The sequence below is a fragment of the Coregonus lavaretus genome, assembly GCF_964263955.1.
Source record: "Coregonus lavaretus genome assembly, chromosome: 29".
Lineage (NCBI taxonomy): Eukaryota > Metazoa > Chordata > Actinopteri > Salmoniformes > Salmonidae > Coregonus > Coregonus lavaretus.
The window spans coordinates 33,637,101-33,658,590 of record NC_140016.1 but is presented as its reverse complement, the minus strand read 5'-3'; the positions used below and the strand labels follow the sequence as shown (position 1 = coordinate 33,658,590).

Here is a 21,490-nt window from a genome sequence, read left to right as displayed (position 1 = left end):
TTGAGGCGAGAGGCAGTGCTGTGCCAGCGGCAAATTGTGATTGTTTTTCCTTTCAAGTGAAAACTACCAGAATCCAGTGGCTACATCCTTACCATTGATAAAAACATAGCTACATACCAATACATTGAAAATGTGTCCTATGTCGTTGTTTTCCAGATGGCTAGCATGAGGCAGCTCAGTCTTCAGAGGCAAATGTTTTGCTGGAATCGGTGCGGTTTATCCTCCTTTCACTAGAGTAAGAGTTTCTCCCCCCCAAAACTTGAGCGTGCATAACTATTCACCCCCCCAAAGTCAATACTTTTGTAGAGCCACCTTTTGCAGCAATTACAGCTGCAAGTCTCTTGGGGTATGTCTCTATAAACTTGGCACATCTAGCCACTGGGATTTTTGCCCATTCTTTAAGGCAAAACTGCTCCAGCTCCTTCAAGTTGGATGGGTTCCGCTAGTGTACAGCAATCTTTAAGTCATACCACAGATTCTCAATTGGATTGAGGTCTAGGCTTTGACTAGGCCATTCAAATGTTTCCCCTTAAACCACTCAAGTGTTGCTTTAGCAATATGCTTAGGGTATTTGTACTGCTGGAAGGTGAACCGCCGCCCTAGTCTCAAATCTCTGGAAAACTGAAACAGGTTTCCATCAAGAATTTCCCTGTATTTAGCGCCATTCATCATTCCTTCAATTCTGACCGGTTTCCCAGTCCCTGCCAATGTAAAAACATCCCCACAGCATGATGCTGCCACCACCATGCTTCACTGTGGGGATGGTGTTCTCGGGGTGATGAGAGGTGTTGGGTTTGCACCGGACATAGCGTTTTCCTTGATGGCCAAAAAGCTCAATTTTAGTTTTCTTCTATATGTTTGGGGAGTCTGCCACATGGCTTTTGGCGAACATCAAAAGTGTTTGCTTATTTTTTTCTTTAAGCAATGGATTTTTTCTAGCCACTCTTCCGTAAAGCCCAGCTCTGTGGAGTGTACGGCTTAAAGTGGTCCTATGGACAGATACTCCAATCTCCGCTGTGGACCTTTGCAGCTCCTTCAGGGTTATCTTCGGTCTCTTTGTTGCCGCTCTGATGAATGTCCTCCTTGCCTGGTCTGTGAGTTTTGGTGGGCGGCCCTCTCTTGGCAGGTTTGTTGTGGTGCCATATTCTTTCCATTTTTTTATAATGGATTTAATGGTGCTCTATGGGATGTTCAAAGTTTCTGATATTTTTTTATAACCCAACCCTGATCTGTACTTCTCCACAACTTTGTCCCTGACCTGTTTGGAGAGCTCCTTGGTCTTCATGGTGCCGCTTGCTTGGTGGTGCCCCTTGCTTACTGGTGTTGCACACTCTGGGGCCTTTCAGAACAGGTGTATATATACTGAGATCATGTGACACTTAAATAAAGTCCACCTGTGTGCAATATAACTAATTATGTGACTTCTGAAGGTAATTGGTTGCACCAGTTCTTATTTTAGGGGCTTCATAGCAAAGGGGGTGAATACATATGCACGCACCACTTTTTCGTTTTTGCATTCTTTTAAACAAGTTATTTTAAAAATTTCACTTCACCAATTTGGACTATTTTGTGTATGTCCATTCCATGAAATCCAAATAAAAATCCATTTAAATTACAGGTTGTAATGCAACAAAATAGGAAAAACGCCAAGGGGATGAATACTTTTACAAGGCACTGGTGTGGTTTTACTATTGATACGTCGCCCAGCCCCATCTCTGCCCTTCTTTTGAGCGAAAAGCTCCCCAAATTAGTCTGTTCAGAGTAGGCTCTATCTATCTATCTATCTATCTATCTATCTATCTATCTATCTATCTATCTATCTATCTATCTATCTATCTATATATATATATATATATATATATATATATATATATATATATATATATATACACACTGCTCAAAAAAATGAAGGGAACACTTAAACAACACAATGTAACTCCAAGTCAATCACACTTCTGTGAAATCAAACTGTCCACTTAGGAAGCAACACTGATTGACAATACATTTCACATGCTGTTGTGCAAATGGAATAGACAACAGGTGGAAATTATAGGCAATTAGCAAGACACCCCCAATAATGAAGTGGTTCTGCAGGTGGTGACCACAGACCACTTCTCAGTTCCTATGCTTCCTGGCTGATGTTTTGGTCACTTTTGAATGCTGGCGGTGCTTTCACTCTAGTGGTAGCATGAGACAGAGACTACAACCCACACAAGTGGCTCAGGTAGTGCAGCTCATCCAGGATGGCACATCAATGCGAGCTGTGGCAAGAAGGTTTGCTGTGTCTGTCAGCGTAGTGTCCAGAGCATGGAGGCGCTACCAGGAGACAGGCCAGTACATCAGGAGATGTGGAGGAGGCCGTAGGAGGGCAACAACCCAGCAGCAGGACCGCTACCTCCGCCTTTGTGCAAGGAGGAGCAGGAGGAGCACTGCCAGAGCCCTGCAAAATGACCTCCAGCAGGTCACAAATGTGCATGTGTCTGCTCAAACGGTCAGAAACAGACTCCATGAGGGTGGTATGAGGGCCCGACGTCCACAGGTGGGGGTTGTGCTCACAGCCCAACACCGTGCAGGACGTTTGGCATTTGCCAGAGAACACCAAGATTGGCAAATTCACAACTGGCGCCCTGTGCTCTTCACAGATGAAAGCAGGTTCACACTGAGCACGTGACAGACGTGACAGAGTCTGGAGACGCCGTGGAGAACGTTCTGCTGCCTGCAACATCCTCCAGCATGACCGGTTTGGCGGTGGGTCAGTCATGGTGTGGGGTGGCATTTCTTTGGGGGGCCACACAGCCCTCCATGTGCTCGCCAGAGGTAGCCTGACTGCAATTAGGTATCGAGATGAGATCCTCAGACCCCTTGTGAGACCATATGCTGGTGCGGTTGGCCCTGGGTTCCTCCTAATGCAAGACAATGCTAGACCTCATGTGGCTGGAGTGTGTCAGCAGTTCCTGCAAGAGGAAGGCATTGATGCTATGGACTGGCCCGCCCGTTCCCCAGACCTGAATCCAATTGAGCACGTCTGGGACATCATGTCTCGCTCCATCCACTAACGCCACGTTGCACCAAAGACCGTCCAGGAGTTGGCGGATGCTTTAGTCCAGGTCTGGGAGGAGATCCCTCAAGAGACCATCCGCCACCTCATCAGGAGCATGCCCAGGCGTTGTAGGGAGGTCATACAGGCACGTGGAGGCCACACACACTACTGAGCCTCATTTTGACTTGTTTTAAGGACATTACATCAAAGTTGGATCAGCCTGTAGTGTGGCTTTCCACTTTAATTTTGAGGGTGACTCCAAATCCAGACCTTCATGGATTGATAAATTTGATTTCCATTGATCATTTTTGTGTGATTTTGTTGTCAGCACATTCAACTATGTAAAGAAAAAAGTATTTAATAAGATTATTTCATTCATTCAGATCTAGGATGTGTTGTTTAAGTGTTCCCTTCATTTTTTTGAGCAACACAATTCATTTAAGATACCGGTATTTAAATATGTAATTTCGCTGAACTATCCCTTTAAAATTGGGCCTTGAGCCCAACATGCATGCCATGGGCCCTGTAAAAGTTGTCACACAGCCAATTCTTGAAAGCAGAGATAACATATCACCCCTGCCAATTTTTGCAATGCAAAGGCACCACTCCTACCTGGTACGAATTATAATAGGTAACTGATGCAGAGTGAGAAGTTTTAACTACTGGAGGGGAAGGGACATTTGCATGAGGGCTCTCTAATCTAGACTTTGAACCATTGAACTTCACACACACAATGCACCGAGGAGAGGATATGTACAGGACTTGTTAAGTAACAAGAACTGTTCCCTTCGAGTTGGTGTGTCCATGAAACGGGCTTACACAGATTACACCTACTCCTGGACAAAAAAAACAATCTCTGTTGAGCATGCTTTTTAGCCAAGGACTAGGCTAAAACTGGCCCATCATGTACTTCGAGAGTGGAGATATCTCTAAAGTAGAGATGTTGCAGCCTTAAAATATTAGTACTCCTCATGCTGAGCAACACCACCGTGCCTGAGCATCAGAGGGAGATGTCATGCCTAGGTATTTCCTACCCAGACTTTAAACTTGACATCAGCGTTAGCCGTCCAATTAATGATGTACCGTACTGCTGCGCTAGCAGATCTGCAGTGGGCCAGCTGTGTAACCTCCGTCTTCTGTAAGGATGTCTGCCTACAACTCTCTCCCTCTCTGTGTCTCTCTCTGTCCCTTTGTCTCGCTCACTCGCTCTTACTCCCAGTCTTTGTTTCTCGCCAGTGCCCTAGAAAGAGAGCCCACAAACTACATTTGATGCTTCTCTCTTTCAGATGCCCATGGGAAATAGTTCCATAAAAAGAGGTCCCAGTGATCTCTCATTCAGTCATCTCAACAACACGTTCAGCAGTAGGCGATTCCTTATTCTACATGTCATGTTTGTTCTAGACAGTATATTTCTATATGAACTTTCCACAATGTTTGTGCCCTGACATATCCGCTGGAGACCGAGACCTCCAGCTATGGCCACAAGACTGCAAGACCCCAAAGTGCTGGCTGGAAACACCCCTTTCAAACAATAAGAAAGAATCCCAAGTAAGGGTGCAGTTTAGTGACATAAAATTACATTAAAGCTGAATAATGAACTTAAAACGCTACAATCATTTAGGAAACTTAAGGACAATCTGAATTTATGTGCGGTTGGAATTGAAAACTGTGATGTTAGTAGTCAGAAACAAGTTGAATCAGCAACACAAAGTTGTAACACAGTGGAGCAGAACAAAGTGATTAATTACCGTAATCAGATAACGATTCGATTCCAGAAACATTGAAATACCACACCAGTGACCTCTGACAGAGGAAAAAGGAACATAGATTTTCCACAATACTAAGGGCCCAACAAGCAACTGCAATACATTGGTTGTGTCCCAAATAGCACCCTATCCCCCATAGTGCACTACTTCTGACCAGAGCCCAGTAGGGTGCCATATGGGACGCAATCCATATTGATCTGCAAATTGGGAAGGGACCGATTGCTGCCAAAGTGGCTATGAGGCAGTACACGCACCTGAGTCCAGGCCTTTAAAAAGAGTTGACATCAGACAGAAGACATCTCTTGGGAAAATGGTGTCATCTGTCATCCATTACAAAGCACTTGGACGAGGAGGCAAATATGTATTAAGTGTCAGTCCCTAGCTCGCCTGCTTGTATTGAAATACAGATATGAATAGGATAATTCCACAGAAATTCACTCTCCCCATAAACACAACACAACCTTTAACAAGAAAGCTTTTAGGGAACAAAGACTCCATTTTATTGTTATTGGAAGTAGATACAGTAGGTTCTCAGCTGAATAAAAATCAGCGCATTGACTGAGTTATGTTCATTAGGCACCAAAACCTTGACTCATCCAATCATTTTCATTTTCGATGTTAGAAATTTTGTTACGTTGTGCCCTACTGAACAAAACCGTTCTCATTGTTATTGGAGCTAGATGCAGAATGGTTTCTAAGAAGCTGAATATAAATTAGGGCATTTACTTAATGGGTCGTGTTTATTAGGCAGGAAAACACAAACAGGGAGGGACAAGCTAGAAGCTGTGTCCATAGCCCTTTGTTTGTGAGTGGTGTGGTTTTACTATTCTTGTGGGGACTAGAAGTCCTGACAAGGATAGTAAAACAAAGAAAATTTGCCGGTCCCCACAAGGAAAAACACTTTTTAAGGGGTAAGGTTTATTTTTAGGGTTACAATTAGGGAGTGTGTTAGAATTAGAGGTTAGATTTAGTTTTAGGGTTTAAGATAAAATCGGATTTTGAATGGGAATAAATGTTTTGGTCCCCACAAGAATAGTAAAACAAACATACAGTACCATTCAAAAGTTTGGACACACCTACTCATTCCAGGGTTTTTCTTTATTTTGACTATTTTCTACATTGTAAATATCGCCGCTTATTCATGGAGGCCAAGGGAAGCCAGGCTTCCCTAAAACATATACCAAGAAAAAAAGAAATGATTTTGTCTTTCGTCTTTGTGTTTCATACCTTTTCTTCAATTCACAAGAGGCTGAATGTACACTACATTGTCAAAAGTATGTGGACACCCGCTTGTCGAACGTCTCATTCCAAAATCATGGCCATTAACATAGAGTTGGTCCGCCCTTTAATGCTATAACAGCCTCCACTCTTCTGGGAATGCTTTCCACTAGATGTTGTAACATTGCTGCGGGGACTAGCTTCCATTCAGCCACAAGAGCATTAGTGACGTTGGGCAGTGATGTTGGCCGATAAGGCCTGGCACTCAGTCAGCGTTCCAATTCATCCCAAAGGTGTTCGATGGGGTTGAGGTCAGGGCTCTGTGCAGGCCAGTCAAGTTCTTCCACACCGATCTCGACAAACCATTTCTGTATGGACCTCGCTTTGTGCACGGGGGCATTGTCATGCGGAAACAGAAAAGGGCCTTCCCCAGACCATTATTCCTCCTGCACCAAACTGTACAGTTGGCACGATGCAGTCGGGCAGGTAGCGTTCTCCTGGCATCCACCAAACCCAGATTTGTCCGTCAGACTGCCAGATAGTAAAGCATAATTCATCACGCCAGAGAACGCGTTTGCACTGCTCCAGAGTCCAATGGCGGCGAGCTTTACACCACTCCAGCCGATGCTTGGCATTGCGCCTGGTGACCTTAGGCTTGTGTGCGACTGCTTGGCCATGGAAAACCTTTTCATGAAGCTCCCGACAAACAGTTATTGTGCTGACGTTGCTTCCAGAGGCAGTTTGGAACTTGTTACTGAGTGTTGCAACCGAGGACAGATGGTTTGTTACATGCAATATGTTTTGTGGACTTCACCGGACAGATGTTGCTCTCCGGTTTTGTAATGAAACAAGTGTGTGGTTGAATGTATTCTGCCACTGTGTCTTCTCATTGTCTCGGCCTTAGCCAAATATATATCACACACGTATGTGGACACCCCTTCAAATGAGTGGATTCAGCTATTTCAGCCACACCCATTGCTGTCAGGTGTATAAAATCGAGCACACCGCCATGCAATCTCCATAGACAAACATTGGCAGTAGAATGGCCTTACTGAAGATTTAACGTGGCACCGTCACGAGGTCCATACAGAAATGGTTTGTCGAGATCGGTGTGGAAGAACTTGACGGGCCTGCACAGAGCCCTGAATCAACCCCATCGAACACCTTTGGGATGAATTGGAACGCCGACTGCAAGCCTGGCCTAATCAGCCAACATCAGTGCCCGACCTCACTGATGCTCGTGGCTGAATGGAAGCAAGTCCCCGCAGCAATGTTCCAACATCTAGTGGAAAGCCTTCCCAGAAGAGTGGAGGCTGTTATAGCAGCAGGTGTCCACATACACTACATTACCAAAAGTATCACGGCGTCAAGGCATATGAACTAATAGGTTATAGAGCAAATGCAATTATCATAACACATAGGTTGTAATATGCCTTTTTTTTCTGGATTGGCTTCCCTGGTGATTTTACCCACGTACCACTGCTGCTATCAAAGCCTGAGTCAAATGGAAAAAAACAGACAAACTGAGGGACCTGGTCCAATAAACATTGCAAAACGTTTTAAAACGTGCCCTAATAAACACAACCCTGCTCTCTGGCACAGAGGTAAGCTCCCATTCAAAGCACAAACACCACTTAAATGCATGTCTGAAATTATATTATAACAAATAGTGAAATGTTACTGGGCAGGGGCACAGAGGAAAACTTTATTTTACCTTTATTATTTAAGTAGGCAAGTCAGTTAAGAACAAATTCTTATTTACAATGACGGCCTACCCCGTAGTAAGCCCACACAATCTGTGAATCCTTTTGTATGAATCAATGCTGGAAAAAGACTACCTCATCCTACAAATGGTTTCTACCAATTTGGCTAATCTGTTTTGTCTATTTGTTGCTCATTTCCGCAATTTAGTACAGCTACTCTTCAGGGGGAGCGCCTCTCTCGCTGGACTGCTGACGGTTGGAGATTAGTAATAAGAGGTCTACACAGTTGGTTGTTCTTGGACTGGGTCCAGCCCGCTCATGGAGGACACTGCCTCTTTGTTCTCCCATCTATGCCCTGTTGCTACTTTCTAATCCTAAATCCACATTACAAGAAGAGCCCTAATGCAGTGAATTGATTCCCAAGGGAAGGAAAGTTAGTGGGGGGAGAACTAAGACGGGGGTCAGAGAGTAATGCAATCATAGGATTCCTCTGAAGTTGTTGGCCTTGAGCTTTCAGAACTGGGTCGTGTTCATTAGTAGCCTGACTACCCATCCACATTGCTCCAGCCAAACTAGCGTTTCTTTTTCCACGACGAGTCTGGATTTGCTTTCCTCCCTGACATTTTCTAGAATGCAAACACATTCTGACTGTTCTGATTGGTCCTAGAAACAGATGCGTTAAGCCAGAGTCGGACTACATGATGATGTTATCAACTTTGATATTCTAAAATGGTTATATCGCTGATTAATTGCCCCTCATTTTGAGGTCTGCACAAACAACTTCTAGGATGGCAGTTTCAGACAATGTATGGCGCCATCGATAGAGCAGCGGAATTAAATTCAGCATGAGTGGACAGGCAAGTACATTAGGGTACACAAAGCAAAACATTTCAAAACGTTTACAGAAAACGGAAATTAGAATTTCTTAATGGCAAGTGCAGATAAGACGACTTAGTTTCACACAATTTTCTTCTGTTTGGTGTAGTATTAGACCCGTCTCCCCTCTGAAAAAGTATATGTATTCAGTGTAGAGAAGATGCTACACCAGTGATGATTATACTGACCAGTCTCTTATTGGTGTAAACCATGAAAGCACTGACACCAAAAGCAGTTTCCGTCAATGCTTCTCTACTCCCGTTAGACTAGTTTAGCCTACAGTAACATTAGTAACATTTTTGCTAAATGAGGAATGTCAAACCTTCGCCAGATACCAACGAGAATCACAGAGACCCTTGTGTCCAGCTGAAGAATTTCTCCCATAGATGATCCATGGCAGCCTCGTTCCATAATGTGCTATAGCCAACTCCTCTATTGTCATGCCATACTGTACCTGCACATACAGAACATGGGACAAGGCTAGATCCATGGGAATCTATATAGATACATCTCTTTAGGTGAAGATTTACTTTTTTTCGCCCCATGAGCCATGCCATTTAAGATTTAGACATCTATGTTAAGACATTTATTCATCTCTTAAGATATATAGTATAGTGCAAGTGAAAGATCACAGCTATCACTTCTTAGTTTCTAATAGAGGAGTGCCTGTAGCTGTTGATTAGTGGTAGTGAGCTACTCTCTCAAACATGACTCTTGAAAAGCATTTCAGCAAATTGCCACTAGCCCGTCAAGGGGCTAGATCAGATACGTCTCAAATTGCTCCGTAATGGAGAGTTTTGAATTACAGCCCCTGTTCCCCAGCACAATCTCCATGTTAATATTCAGGCGTCCCCCCGTGAGGGACAATTGTAATATGAACGTAGCGTGCTAACAACACTCGCGCCATTAGTCATTGTTGGCCCTGGTTCAAACTCAGCCGCTAAGCTAGTGGCATCTGTATCGGTCTCAACGGTTCCCTCTGTGGGGACTCAGCTGAGAACTTGGTCTGTTCATAAGGGCACAATGTTTTAAAACGTTTTGCAACATACAATAGAATTTAGCACTATTGATTGGAGTCCAGAAAGTCCCTCCCTGTTTTAGTCAGTTTTCTTTCATGTGGTGCCTAATGAACACGACCCAGACTCCCAGTGAGTGCAAACAGAGATGGGAAGGGCTTGGCACTTACAGTAGGGCCAGAGGCTTCAGGAAGCTGCAGTCTGCAGCCACTAATGTAGCTCCTCAGCAGTCCACTGGATGATTACATTAGGTCTAGTAACCTAGCAGTGATGGTCCCTGTCTAGTGGAATTACTTCCCAACAATGCAGAGAGAAAAATAATAACACAAGGAATGAATACACAATGAGTAACGATAACTTGGCTATATACACGGGGTACCAGTACAGTGTCGATGTGCAGGTGTACGAGGTAATTTAAGTAGATATGTACATATACACTACCGGTCAAGCATGGAGGTGGTGGTGTTATGGTGTGGGGGTGCTTTGCTGGTGACACTATCTGTAATTTATTTAGAATTCAAGGCACACTTAACCAGCATGGCTACCACAGCATTCTGCAGCGATACGCCAGCCCATCTGGTTTGGGCTTAGTGGGACTATCATTTGTTTTTCAACAGGACAATGACCCAACACACCTCCAGGCTGTGTAAGGAATATTTTATCAAGGAGAGTGATGGAGAGCTGCATCAGATGACCTGGCCTCCACAATTCCCTGACCTCAACCAAATTGAGATGGTTTGGGATGAGTTGGACCGCAGAGTGAAGGAAAAGCAGCCAACAAGTGCTCAGCATATGTAGGAACTCCTTTAAGACTGTTGGAAAAGCATTCCAGGTGAAGCTGGTTGAGAGAATGCCAAGAGTGTGCAAAGCTGGCATCAAGGCAAAGGGTGGCTATTTGAAGAATCTCAAATATAAAATATATTTTGATTTGTTTAACACTTTTTTGGTTACTACATGATACATGTGTTATTTCATAGTTTTGATGTCTTCACTATTATTCTACAATGTAGAAAATAGTAAAAATAAAGAAAAACCCTTGAATGAGTAGGTGTTCTAAAACTTTTGACCGGTAGTGTATGTTAGGGCCAGGACAATGTCGCAATATATTTTAATTTTTTTCATATCGCAATATTTTTCCCATGCCAAAAATGAAAACATGAAGCAGAACTCTTTGGTCATTTAAAAACCTGCTGTATGTAAAATATTGTGTGCTATAGCTTAGAAAATAAATAAATGTGACTCTGGATGACAAAATAATGATTTTTGTTTTCCAACATTAGGGCTGTTTTCCTAAAGCAGTTTATTCCGCATCGTGTTCTCTTTCGTTGCCACGATACTAACGAGTACCTTAATACTGGTATCGTCCTGGACCTAATATAGGTAGGGGTAAAGTGAATATGCAACAGAATAGATAATAAACAGTAGCAGTAGCATATGTGATGAGTCAAAGGAGTTAGTGCTAAGAGGGTCAATGCAAACAGTCCGGGTAGCTATTTTGTTAAAGCTGCAATATGTAACTTTTTGGTCAACCCGACCAAATTCACATAGAAATATGAATTTTAGATGTCATTCTTATTGAAAGCAAATCTTTAAAGCGGTAGATCTGTTCTATTTGGCTATTTCTACGCATCCCTTAAGTTTCATTTTTGCGTCGTTTACTTTCGGTTTTGTACACCAGCTTCAAACAGCTGAAAATACAATATTTTGGGTTATTGAAAATATACTTCACAGCGCTTAAGATGGTACAAGGATTCTCTACACTATGCATTGCTTGTTTTGTTACCAACGGAAATTAGGTGAACTATTCGATTTTTAGCAACCAGGAAATGGCGGAGCGAATTCTGAATATTGCACCTATAACTATTTAGTAGTCTTATGGCTTGGGGGTAGAAGCTGTTCAGGGTCCTGTTGGTTCCAGACTTGGTGCATCGGTACCGCTTGCAATGCGGTAGCATAGAGAGCAGTGTGACTTGGGTGGCTGGAGTCGGACAATTTTAAGGGCCTTCCTCTGACACCGCCTGGTATAGAGGTCCTGGATGGCAGGGAGCCCGGCCCCAGTGAAGTACTGGGCTGTACGCACTACCTTGCGGTCGGATACCAAGCAGTTGCCGTACCAAACGGTGATGGAGCCAGTCAGGATGCTCCCCATGGTGCAGCTGTAGAACTTTGAGGATCTGAGGGCCCCATGCCAAATCTTTTTAGCCTCCTGAGGGGGAAGAGGCGTTGCTGTGCCTTCTTCACGACTGTGTTGGTGTGTGTGGACCATGTTAATTCCTTAGTGATGTTGACACAGAGGAACTTTAAGCTCTCGACCTGCTCCACTACAGACCCGTCGATGTGGATGGGGTGTACTTTTGAATCATCTGTCCATAGAACGTTCTTCCAAGAGTCTTGATGATCATCCAGGTGCTTTTTGGCAAACTTGACTCAACTTTTTGGATGACATGGGTCCCAGTACGCCTGGCGAAAACCAAACACTGCATTCCACAGTAAGAACCTCATACCAACGGTCAAGCATGGTGGTGGCAGTGTGATGGTTTGGGGATGCTTTGCTTCCTCAGGACCTGGACGACCTTAATAGAAGGAACCATGAATTCTGCTCTGTATCAGAGAATTCTACAGCAGAATGTCAGGCTAGGCTGAAGCTAAAGCGCAGCTGCTTCATGCAGCAAGACAATGATCCAAAACACACAATCAAGTCTACATGAAAATGGCTAATAAAGCAACAAATTTGAAGTTTTGGAATGGCCTAGTCAAAGTCCAGACCTAATCCCAATAGAGATGTTGTGGCAGGACTTGAAACGAGCAGTTCATGCTTGAAAACCCACAAATGCAAGAGTGGGCCAAAATTCCTCCACAGCGATGTGAGACTGATAAACAACTACAGGAAGCATTTGGTTTCAGTCATTGCAGCTAAAGGTGGCACAACCAGTTATTGAGTGTAAGGGGGCAATTACTTTTTAACACGGGGGAATTGAGTGTTGCACAACTTTGTTAATTAAATAAGTATCCATTTTTGAGGGTGGGGTTATTTGTAAACTAAGGTTCCCTTCATCTAATATTTGGTTTTGGTTGAAGATCTTAACATTCAATACCAAAAATATGCACAAAAAATATATAAAATCAGAAAAAGGGGCAAATAGTTTTCATCTACAGTGGCGTGAAAAAGTATCTTGGTAAATAGTATGGTCTGCAGCTTATCATGAGGTATTCTAACTCAGGCGAGCAAAAATTTGAGACTTTAACATTAGCTGTTAACAATAGAACCGCCTGGCCTTTCATCCTAGAGAGCGTTGCTGGGCGTCCCCTTTATTTAGCATATGCATCAGATGCATATCAACCCACAAGGTGCGCAAACGTAAGCGCCAACGCTTGATAAATATTGCATAAACTATTGCGAAGGTTTAATTGCATGAAGAAATAATAGTGGAAATATATCAATTTGAGTCAAGGATATGTTTTGTATAATTCTACAAAGTCCTAGAAAAAAAACAGCCTATTTTTATTTCCCTTCCAATAAAAACCTAACAGTATAATCCATTTGATCAACATGATCTGTAGATTCGATTACTAATAGAGTTATAGTCCAGAAGTTACAGCTTCTTTTGACAAAGTAGAAACGAAAAATATTATATAACCAGCAAGGTGCACAAGTGAAATTAAAAGCACCAGTGCATGAACAATTAGAAAAGGATGAATTGCATAAATAAATGTGGAAAAATATGAATTACAATATATAAAAACAGTAATTTGTTGATTGTATCGGATACTGTATTGTGCCCTTATGCGCATTAATCAATCTTGTCTTCGCTTTATGCTTCGGGTCCACAGTCAGCACACAGCGTCAGGGCTTTGTGTGAGCAAGCCCCACAAACAAAATTGGTTGCACTGCACAGTTTTCATGGGCCTTGTTTCGTGTGCACCTGCCACAAGTGTCGCATCATCTCTCTGAAGCTGTTGCATGGTATGGTCCACCCCATACCTATCAGACAGAAATGACTCCACATCCATGCTCTTTCCGCCGTATGCCCCGCGGACATACAAGAGTGCAATAAATGCTTTGAGTTCATCCATAGACATGTCCCACATACTGTTTCCTTTTCTGTGCGCAGTTGGGATCACCGTCTCAGTTGGCTCTGTTCTGGTTTTTCCCACGGTGAGGCTCAGGTCCCAGAGGTGGAAGTTCGAAGTCAACATCAGAATCAGATGAAGAGTCTTCATCAGCAACGTTGATTTAGGCTCAATATCAGATCCTCCATCTGACTCCAACTCATCTAAATTCTGTAGCATTTGGATTGGCTTGCCACTGTGAACTACACACATTGTATGTTGTACTCAGTGTATGATTTGACTCTCCGAGGGGAAATTATATAAAATTTTCAGCCTTTTATAATAAAATAGACCACAAAACACGCAATTCTTCATCATCATTACACTATTGTTCTAAATTCCAATCATCCTTTTCGCCCTCATCAGTCAGATCAAATTCAAATCACCCTCTTCATCATTCAGTTTTGAAGTCACATGCACCATTATAAGTTTGTAATCGCACATTCATCCATTGACGACAGAACATAATATTTTAATTTTATTATGTTACTAGTTTTTGCTTAGTAGCCAAAGCAATGCTGTTGCGCGAGTGGTCATGTGCTGAATACATGGACAGCATGGATATTCTTGGAAAAAGTGAAATTTAGAAATAAAGCTGAACCTCTTGAATTGAGTGTTTTTTACAAAGGTAAGTGTCATGGAAACTGCAGAATATGCTTTTTCTGATACTATATAGAAATCAAATTGTTTTACCTGCATGTGACTGAAGTAGCGGCAGGTAGCTTAGTGGTTAAGAGCGTTGTGCCAGTAACAGAAAGGTCGTCGAGCCGACTAGGTGAAAAATCTGCCGATGTGCCCTTGAGCAAGGCACTTAACCCTAATCGCTCCTGTAAGTCGCTCTGGATAAGAGCGTCTGCTAAATGACTAAAATGTAAGGAGGACTTGATAAAGTGATGCTCCTTTACCTGCATCTGTCAATTACAAGATGCACCCATCTATTCATGTACAATTTGACAACTGATAGGGCTAATATTGTCAATGTAATCTTGTATATAGGCTAAATCTTATGTGTGAAATAAGTGTCGGTATAGTTTCGATGGGCCGGCTGTGCAGGCTGACTGGCATCGTTTGTTCCCCGTTCATCATCATGGATAGAGTCAAGGATATATTTTGCATTATTCTAAAGGCTTACAGCAACACATACAGTTGAAGTCGGAAGTTTACATACACTTAGGTTGGAGTCATTAAAACTAGTTTTTCAACCACTCCACACATTTCTTGTTAACAAACTATCGTTTTGGCAAGTCAGTTAGGACATCTACTTTGTGCATGACAAGTAATTTTTCCAACAATTGTTTACAGACAGATTATTTCAATCATAATTCACTCTATCACAATTCCAGTAGGTCAGAAGTTTACATACACTAAGTTGACTGTGCCTTTAAACAGCTTGGAAAATTCCAGAAAATTATTTGAGTCAGTTGGAGGTGTATCTGTGGATGTATTTCAAGGACTACCTCCAAACTCAGTGCCTCTGTTTGACATCATGGGAAAATCTAAAGAAATCAGCCAAAGACCTCAGAAATAAAATGTGTAGACCTCCACAAGTCTGGTTCATCCTTGGGAGCAATTTCCAAATGGCTGAAGGTACCACGTTCATCTGTACAAACAATAGTACGCAAGTATAAACACCATGGGACCACGCAGCCGTCATACCGCTCAGGAAGGAGACGCGTTCTGTCTCCTAGAGATGAACGTACTTTGGTGCGAAAAGTGCAAATCAATCCCAGAACAACAGCAATGGACCTTGTGAAGATGCTGGAGGAAACAGGTACAAAAGTATCTATATCCACAGTAAAACGAGTCCTATATCGACATAACCTAAAAGGCCGCTCAGCAAGGAAGAAGCCACTGCTCCAAAACCGCCATAAAAAAGCCAGACTACGGTTTGCAACTGCAAATGGGGACAATGATCTTACTTATTGGAGAAATGTCCTCTGGTCTGATGAAAGAAAAATAGAACTGTTTGGCCATAATGACCATCGTTATGTTTGGAGGAAAAAGGGGGTACCTTGCAAGCCGAGGAAACACCATCCCAACCGTTAAGCACGGGGGTGGCAGCATCATGCTGTGGGGGTGCTTTGCTGCAGGAGGGACTGGGGCACTTCACAAAATAAATGGCATCATGAAGAAGGAAAATTATGTGGATATATTGAAGCAACATCTCAAGACATCAGTCAGGAAGTTAAAGCTTGGTCGCAAATGGGTCTTCCAAATGGACAATTGCCCCAAGCATACTTCCAAAGTTGTGGCAAAATGGCTTAAGGACAACAAAGTAAAGGTATTGGAGTGGCCATCACAAAGCCCTGACCTCAATCCTATAGAAAATGTGGGCAGAACTGAAAAAGCGTGTGCGAGCAAGTACGCCTACAAACCTGACTCAGTTACATCAGCTCTGTCAGGAGGAATGGGCCAAAATTCACCCAACTTATTGTGGGAAGCTTGTGGAAGGCTACCCGAAACGTTTGACCCAAGTTAAACAATTTAAAGGCAATGCTACCAAATACTAATTGAGAGTATGTAAACTTCTGACCCACTTGGAATGTGATGAAAGAAATAAAAGCTGAAATAAATCATTCTCTACTATTATTATGACATTTCACATTCTTAAAATAAAGTGGTGATCCTAACTGACCTAAGACAGGGAATGTTTTTTTTTTACTAGGATTAAATGTCAGGAATTGTGAAAAACTGAGTTTAAATGTATTTGGCTAAGGTGTATGTAAACTTCCGACTTCAACTGTAGCATGTTTTCATTTCCCTTACAATAAATGTGATTAGTAACAGAGTTACAGTAAATAAAACAGTCCTGTAACAGCTGGTTTTTACAAAGTAAAAGAATGGTATCAACCGACAAGGCGCGCGGTCAAATTATTAACATGAGCGTCAACACTGATAAATAAGCATAACAAACTCATCATTACATTATTGTTGTTCTAAATTAAATCAACTACAGTTAGGCCTAATTTAATTCAATTGTGAAGTAACTTGTACAATTATTGCCCATTCCATCCATTTGTCATTCATTCAGTGGGCCGGCATCGTTTGTTTGTTTTTGGCCGCGTGTAGCTCAGTTGGTAGAGCATGGCGCTTGCAACGCTAGGGTTGTGGGTTCGATTCCCACGGGGGGCCAGTATGAAAAAAAAAAAATGTATGCACTCACTAACTGTAACTCTCTCTGGATAAGAGCGTCTGCTAAATGACTAAAAAAATTTCGCTGGATAGAGTCAAGGATATGTTTTGCATTATTCTAAAGGCCTACTGCAACATGTAGCATGTTTTCGTTTCCTTTACAATACATTTGATTAGTAATATAGTTGTAGTAAATAAAAATAGTCCCATAACAGCTTATTTTTACAAAGTAAAACGTAAAATAGAAAGGTATCAACCCACAAGGCGCGCGGTCAAATGATTTGCTGCTGATAAATAGGCATAACACAAACTCATTAAATTAAATCAACCTCTTCACCCTCATCATTCAGTTAGGCCTAATTTCAATTCAATTGTGAAGTAAGCTGCACAATTATCGCCCATTCACCCATTTGTCATTCATTCAGTGAGGAGAAGTAGACGCATTAGCGCCTGGCTGGTTATCAACATCCTACAGCACATTGTCTTGGCAGATTAAGTTTGGAATAGGTGTGAAAAAAACGAGTAAAAAGGCTCTGAATACTTTTCTGTTTGTGATTTCAAAATTCTGACAACTGAGCAGTGTAAAATACAAACATTTAGGAAAAGTAATGGAAGGAGCAGGACATAGCTTTTTTTCTATTTACAAAATCAAATGTGTCAGGTGGTCGTTGGGCTATGGCGGTTCTAGTGTTAACAAATACACACCCCTCCCCCTCTAAGCTTACTCGAGGCTGCTGTCCAATCTTGACGATGCATGGAAAAGCCAGTGAGGTGTATATTATACATGTCCTTGGTCAGCCACGACTTAGAGAAAAACATAGGATATTACAGTTCTTCAGGTCCCATTGATAGGATAGTCTTGAACAGAGCTCATCCAATTTGTTCTCTAGTGATTGTACGTTCGTCAACAAAACAGAGGGCAATGGTGGTCTAGATGCTCGCCAACTTAGTCAAATCATGACGCCACCTTGCTTGCCTCTCTTTCACCACAGCTTTAGAGTCCCAGGGATAAGGGCCTGGTCCGGCGTAAGCATAACATCCAGAGCTGCCTGACTTGTTGAAGAATAAATCTTCATCCAAATCAAGGTTAGTGATCGCCGTTCTGATGTCCAGAAGCTGTTTTCGGTCATAGGAAATTATAACGGAAACATTATGTACAAAAAAAGTTCAGATCAGCGTAAAAAAACACAAACTAACAGAATTGGTCAGGAGCCTTTAAGACGGCAGCTATCCACTGCAGTGCCATCTCCATCATGCCATACATTTCATGGAGGAAAACGTATTGTGGTTTCAGGGAGAGTGCAAAACAAGAAACTGGCCTTGGTATTTCTAACACACTGGACCACTTTTCCTTGAGGCCCTCATTTTTAGCTAAATAATGAGAATTCTGCAAAACCCACAATTGAGACAGGCCCACAGACAAGGCATTTGACCGAACTGCTCTTTGGCCAGCTTTGTTAGGCAGTTTTACTTTATGTTGATGAAGTACAAGAAAGGCAATCAATTGATAGATGGAGGCAGCAGAATCTACAGTAGGCTTAGGTTGATGTTATATTTTTATGTTCTGAAAGGCAATGCTTAATTTTGAGCAAGGGCCCCCTTCACTTGACAGTAAGGGAATTAAAGATTGAAATATGCAAGACTAGATATTAGTCAATAATGGTTCCCTTCTGATATGCTACCACTCAGCCATTGATTTTTGTGGGGAGAATATTTTATATGCCTTATTACTTAAGAGCGGCAGATAGCCTAACCATTAGACTCTTTTAGAATCCGAGAGTAAAACACTTGCACTCGTCTCTAAGATGTAGGCTCAGCCTTCCCGAGCAGTCCTATTACAAGTCAGAATGTTGAACAAACTTCATTTCAAATTACTTTAGGGATAAAATCGGCAGACAGCAGCTATGTCGGAGGTAACCTGCGACAAAATATCCACAGGGAAGCGTTTTCATCCCAACCTTCGGTACGACGGTCTGCATATAGTTTCTTCGCACGCAATAAAAACACTTCCACAATATGGCCGAGCCTAACTGAACGTTGTCCCACACAATCAGCTGGCTAATTTCACAAAAACTTCCAGCTGATTGCAAGGAAACTTGTGCCGGTCGACTATGTTCGGTTACATTCGGCTATTGTTTACTTATTGTGCATCACCAGCAATGCCTCAGGAGATTGAAAATACAAGTGACAGAACCTACTGCTGCCGAGAAACAAACAAAACATTTGGGTAAACAACACCTTCCTGTGAATAACGTATTTCCACCTCCTACCGCCAAATGGACCAACAGCACAAACAACCGGTAAAGTACATATTTTATTCAACATTCTTGCTTATAGAGACTCTTTTTTCTGGCAAACTTCTTTCAGACTGAATATCCATGGGCTAACCATGGTAACAGGCTGATGTTTAGGCAAGCGTTGGGCCAGTAACCTAAAAGGTCGCTAGTTTGAATCTTAATTGCTTCAGCGTCTCCATTGATAATGTCAGCCCCTGGCCGTGACCCGACTCACTGAGGGTGTCTCAGGGGGAGTTGGATATGCACTTTTTAAAATCAATTTCACACATGCGTATTAATACACACTTGTACATGTGTGAAACAGGACAAATATAAGAACCCATAAAATTATAATATGAATAATATGAATAATTAATTATTCAATCATAACTTGGTACAGCGTAAATATAACCTATATTCTAGGCCTACTACAGGTTATTATTTGCATCTGACTTGCAGCCCTATAGGAAAAGCACCTCATCAGGGGCTCCAGGCCCAACGGTCTTTTGTTCCTTTCGTTTTTTTAGTCGGGGTCTCAACTTACTGTTGAGAGTTAGAATAGTAGAATAAACAAGGTGCAACATTTGGTTGTGCATCAGCAATGTTTCTCTTGCTGTGTCATTCACTGACAGTCACTCAATTAGCCATGTCAGCTAACAATTTTTGGATTGGTAAGTTAGTCTAGCAAGCTATCATGGCCAAATACCAACCAGGCACATGCCCAGGGACCCTGAACTCCAGGGGGCCTCTATTGATTTTGTTAGTCACTCTCAATCAGATATCATTAACATGGCATAATTCATGGCAAAATAGGTAGAATTGCAGGGAATTAACTGTATAACTGATTTTTCTTCTCTCTGCCCCATGGCAAAATTACTAGAATTGCATAAAATGTGTAATAAAATTGCAAAAATTGCTCTCCACCCCATGGCAAAATGTGTAGAATTGCAGGAAATGCACTTTTAAACGAGATTTAGGTGGGACCGGCCCTGCACCTCTTCCTAGAAAACATTTTATACACTCAAATAAAAATGTTCATGTCATGACACTTCCACTGCTGGTGCATGTTCAGGATTTCTTGAGAAAACACGCCCCAATGATTGACAGTTTGTTTTATCATCGCCCAAATGAACACTGGAGATGCAACTATACTTACTCGAATGCGAAGAACAAGGAGCAGGTGCCGACGATGAGAAATACGGTTAGATAGAAGACGCCTTTCTGCCGGGCCATCATTACGCGTCCATCGCAGCAGAAAGTGTTTTTCCCCGGGAGCTTTTCCCATTTTCGTGCCTTCCGTGTGATCATTACCGCCGACATACTGACAGTTTACGTTCAACTCAGTATAGTGACATATGTGTAAAGGCCACAGTAGGTAGCCCAAATGACAATATTTCCTTGCCTTTCAAACCGACAATGATATGGTAAAGTAAATTGCCTTGTAACAGGCAGAATCACAACATCAGAGAGTTATATATATATATATTTTAAATCTGAAACGGACGATTCCAAATGATTCAAAAGCTCACAAATATGCCTATGATAAAAAAAGAAGATGTTTTTGTTGTAGATTTAAATCTGGTAGCCTATTTTATCTTCTGGTGGTAGCCTAGCAAAGCTCCATCAATAGGCCTACAGTCCATTCAGTCTGATGCAACGAATTTCATCCGTCAGCAATCCGCGTTAATTACTCTGAAATGAGATGATTACGAAGCACTTGTCGTTTATGTCATAAATTTTCACAAAATCCATGCATCCATATTTTCGGCAATGAAAGTTCTCTTTTCAGTGTGGCCGCCTCCTTCCAGTGCCAGAGGGCTTCCATTATAGATTAGAACAGTAATCAGGATCCCAAATTCTCCCTTTAATAATGGAATTTGTTTTAATTTTATGCAAACGCTTGAGGCAGATTTTCTCGGCCCATAGGAAAGCAATCCAATCTCGGTACTCGCATCGGGAGAGTGGACCTTGACCGAGTGACGTTCATACCATCTCGATAAAACTGATCATACGCGCGCACCACACAGGCTTGGCTTATGTTGGTTGTTATTATGCTATTCAATAAGGCTCATTATTAATAAAAATAAATAACTACAATAGGCCTATCCTAAATAAAATACAAATAATCGTAGCCTAAATTAGAATGTGTGTTCGCTGTGCTTTGCCGCAGGATGCTCGTTTCTAATCAATGGGAGCAGAGAACACGCCTAGATTGAAATATTTTCTCTTAAAGGGGCAGTACAGGTACAGTGAAATAGAAAGGAACAAAGGAGCTTGAGTTCCCTAAAACATTGGCAATATGATACCGTATAACGTTAAAACATCCTTAATGTTCTAATCAAGTAATGGTGAA

The 21,490-nt window shown here is 42.1% G+C and overlaps 1 protein-coding gene across 2 annotated transcripts in view; it reads right to left on the bottom strand.

Moving 5' to 3' along the window:
* Positions 1-21,287, bottom strand: part of LOC311104783 (palmitoyltransferase ZDHHC9-like) — a 49,328-nt gene extending 28,041 nt beyond the window's left edge. For both annotated transcript variants that reach the window (XM_084146697.1, XM_084146698.1), the window contains exon 1: positions 20,294-21,287. In XM_084146697.1, coding sequence (XP_084002823.1) covers positions 20,294-20,457 — 164 coding nt within the window. In that variant the 5' untranslated portion in view covers positions 20,458-21,287. The remainder of the gene's footprint in view (positions 1-20,293) is intronic.
* Between the last annotated feature and the right edge of the window lie 203 nt (positions 21,288-21,490).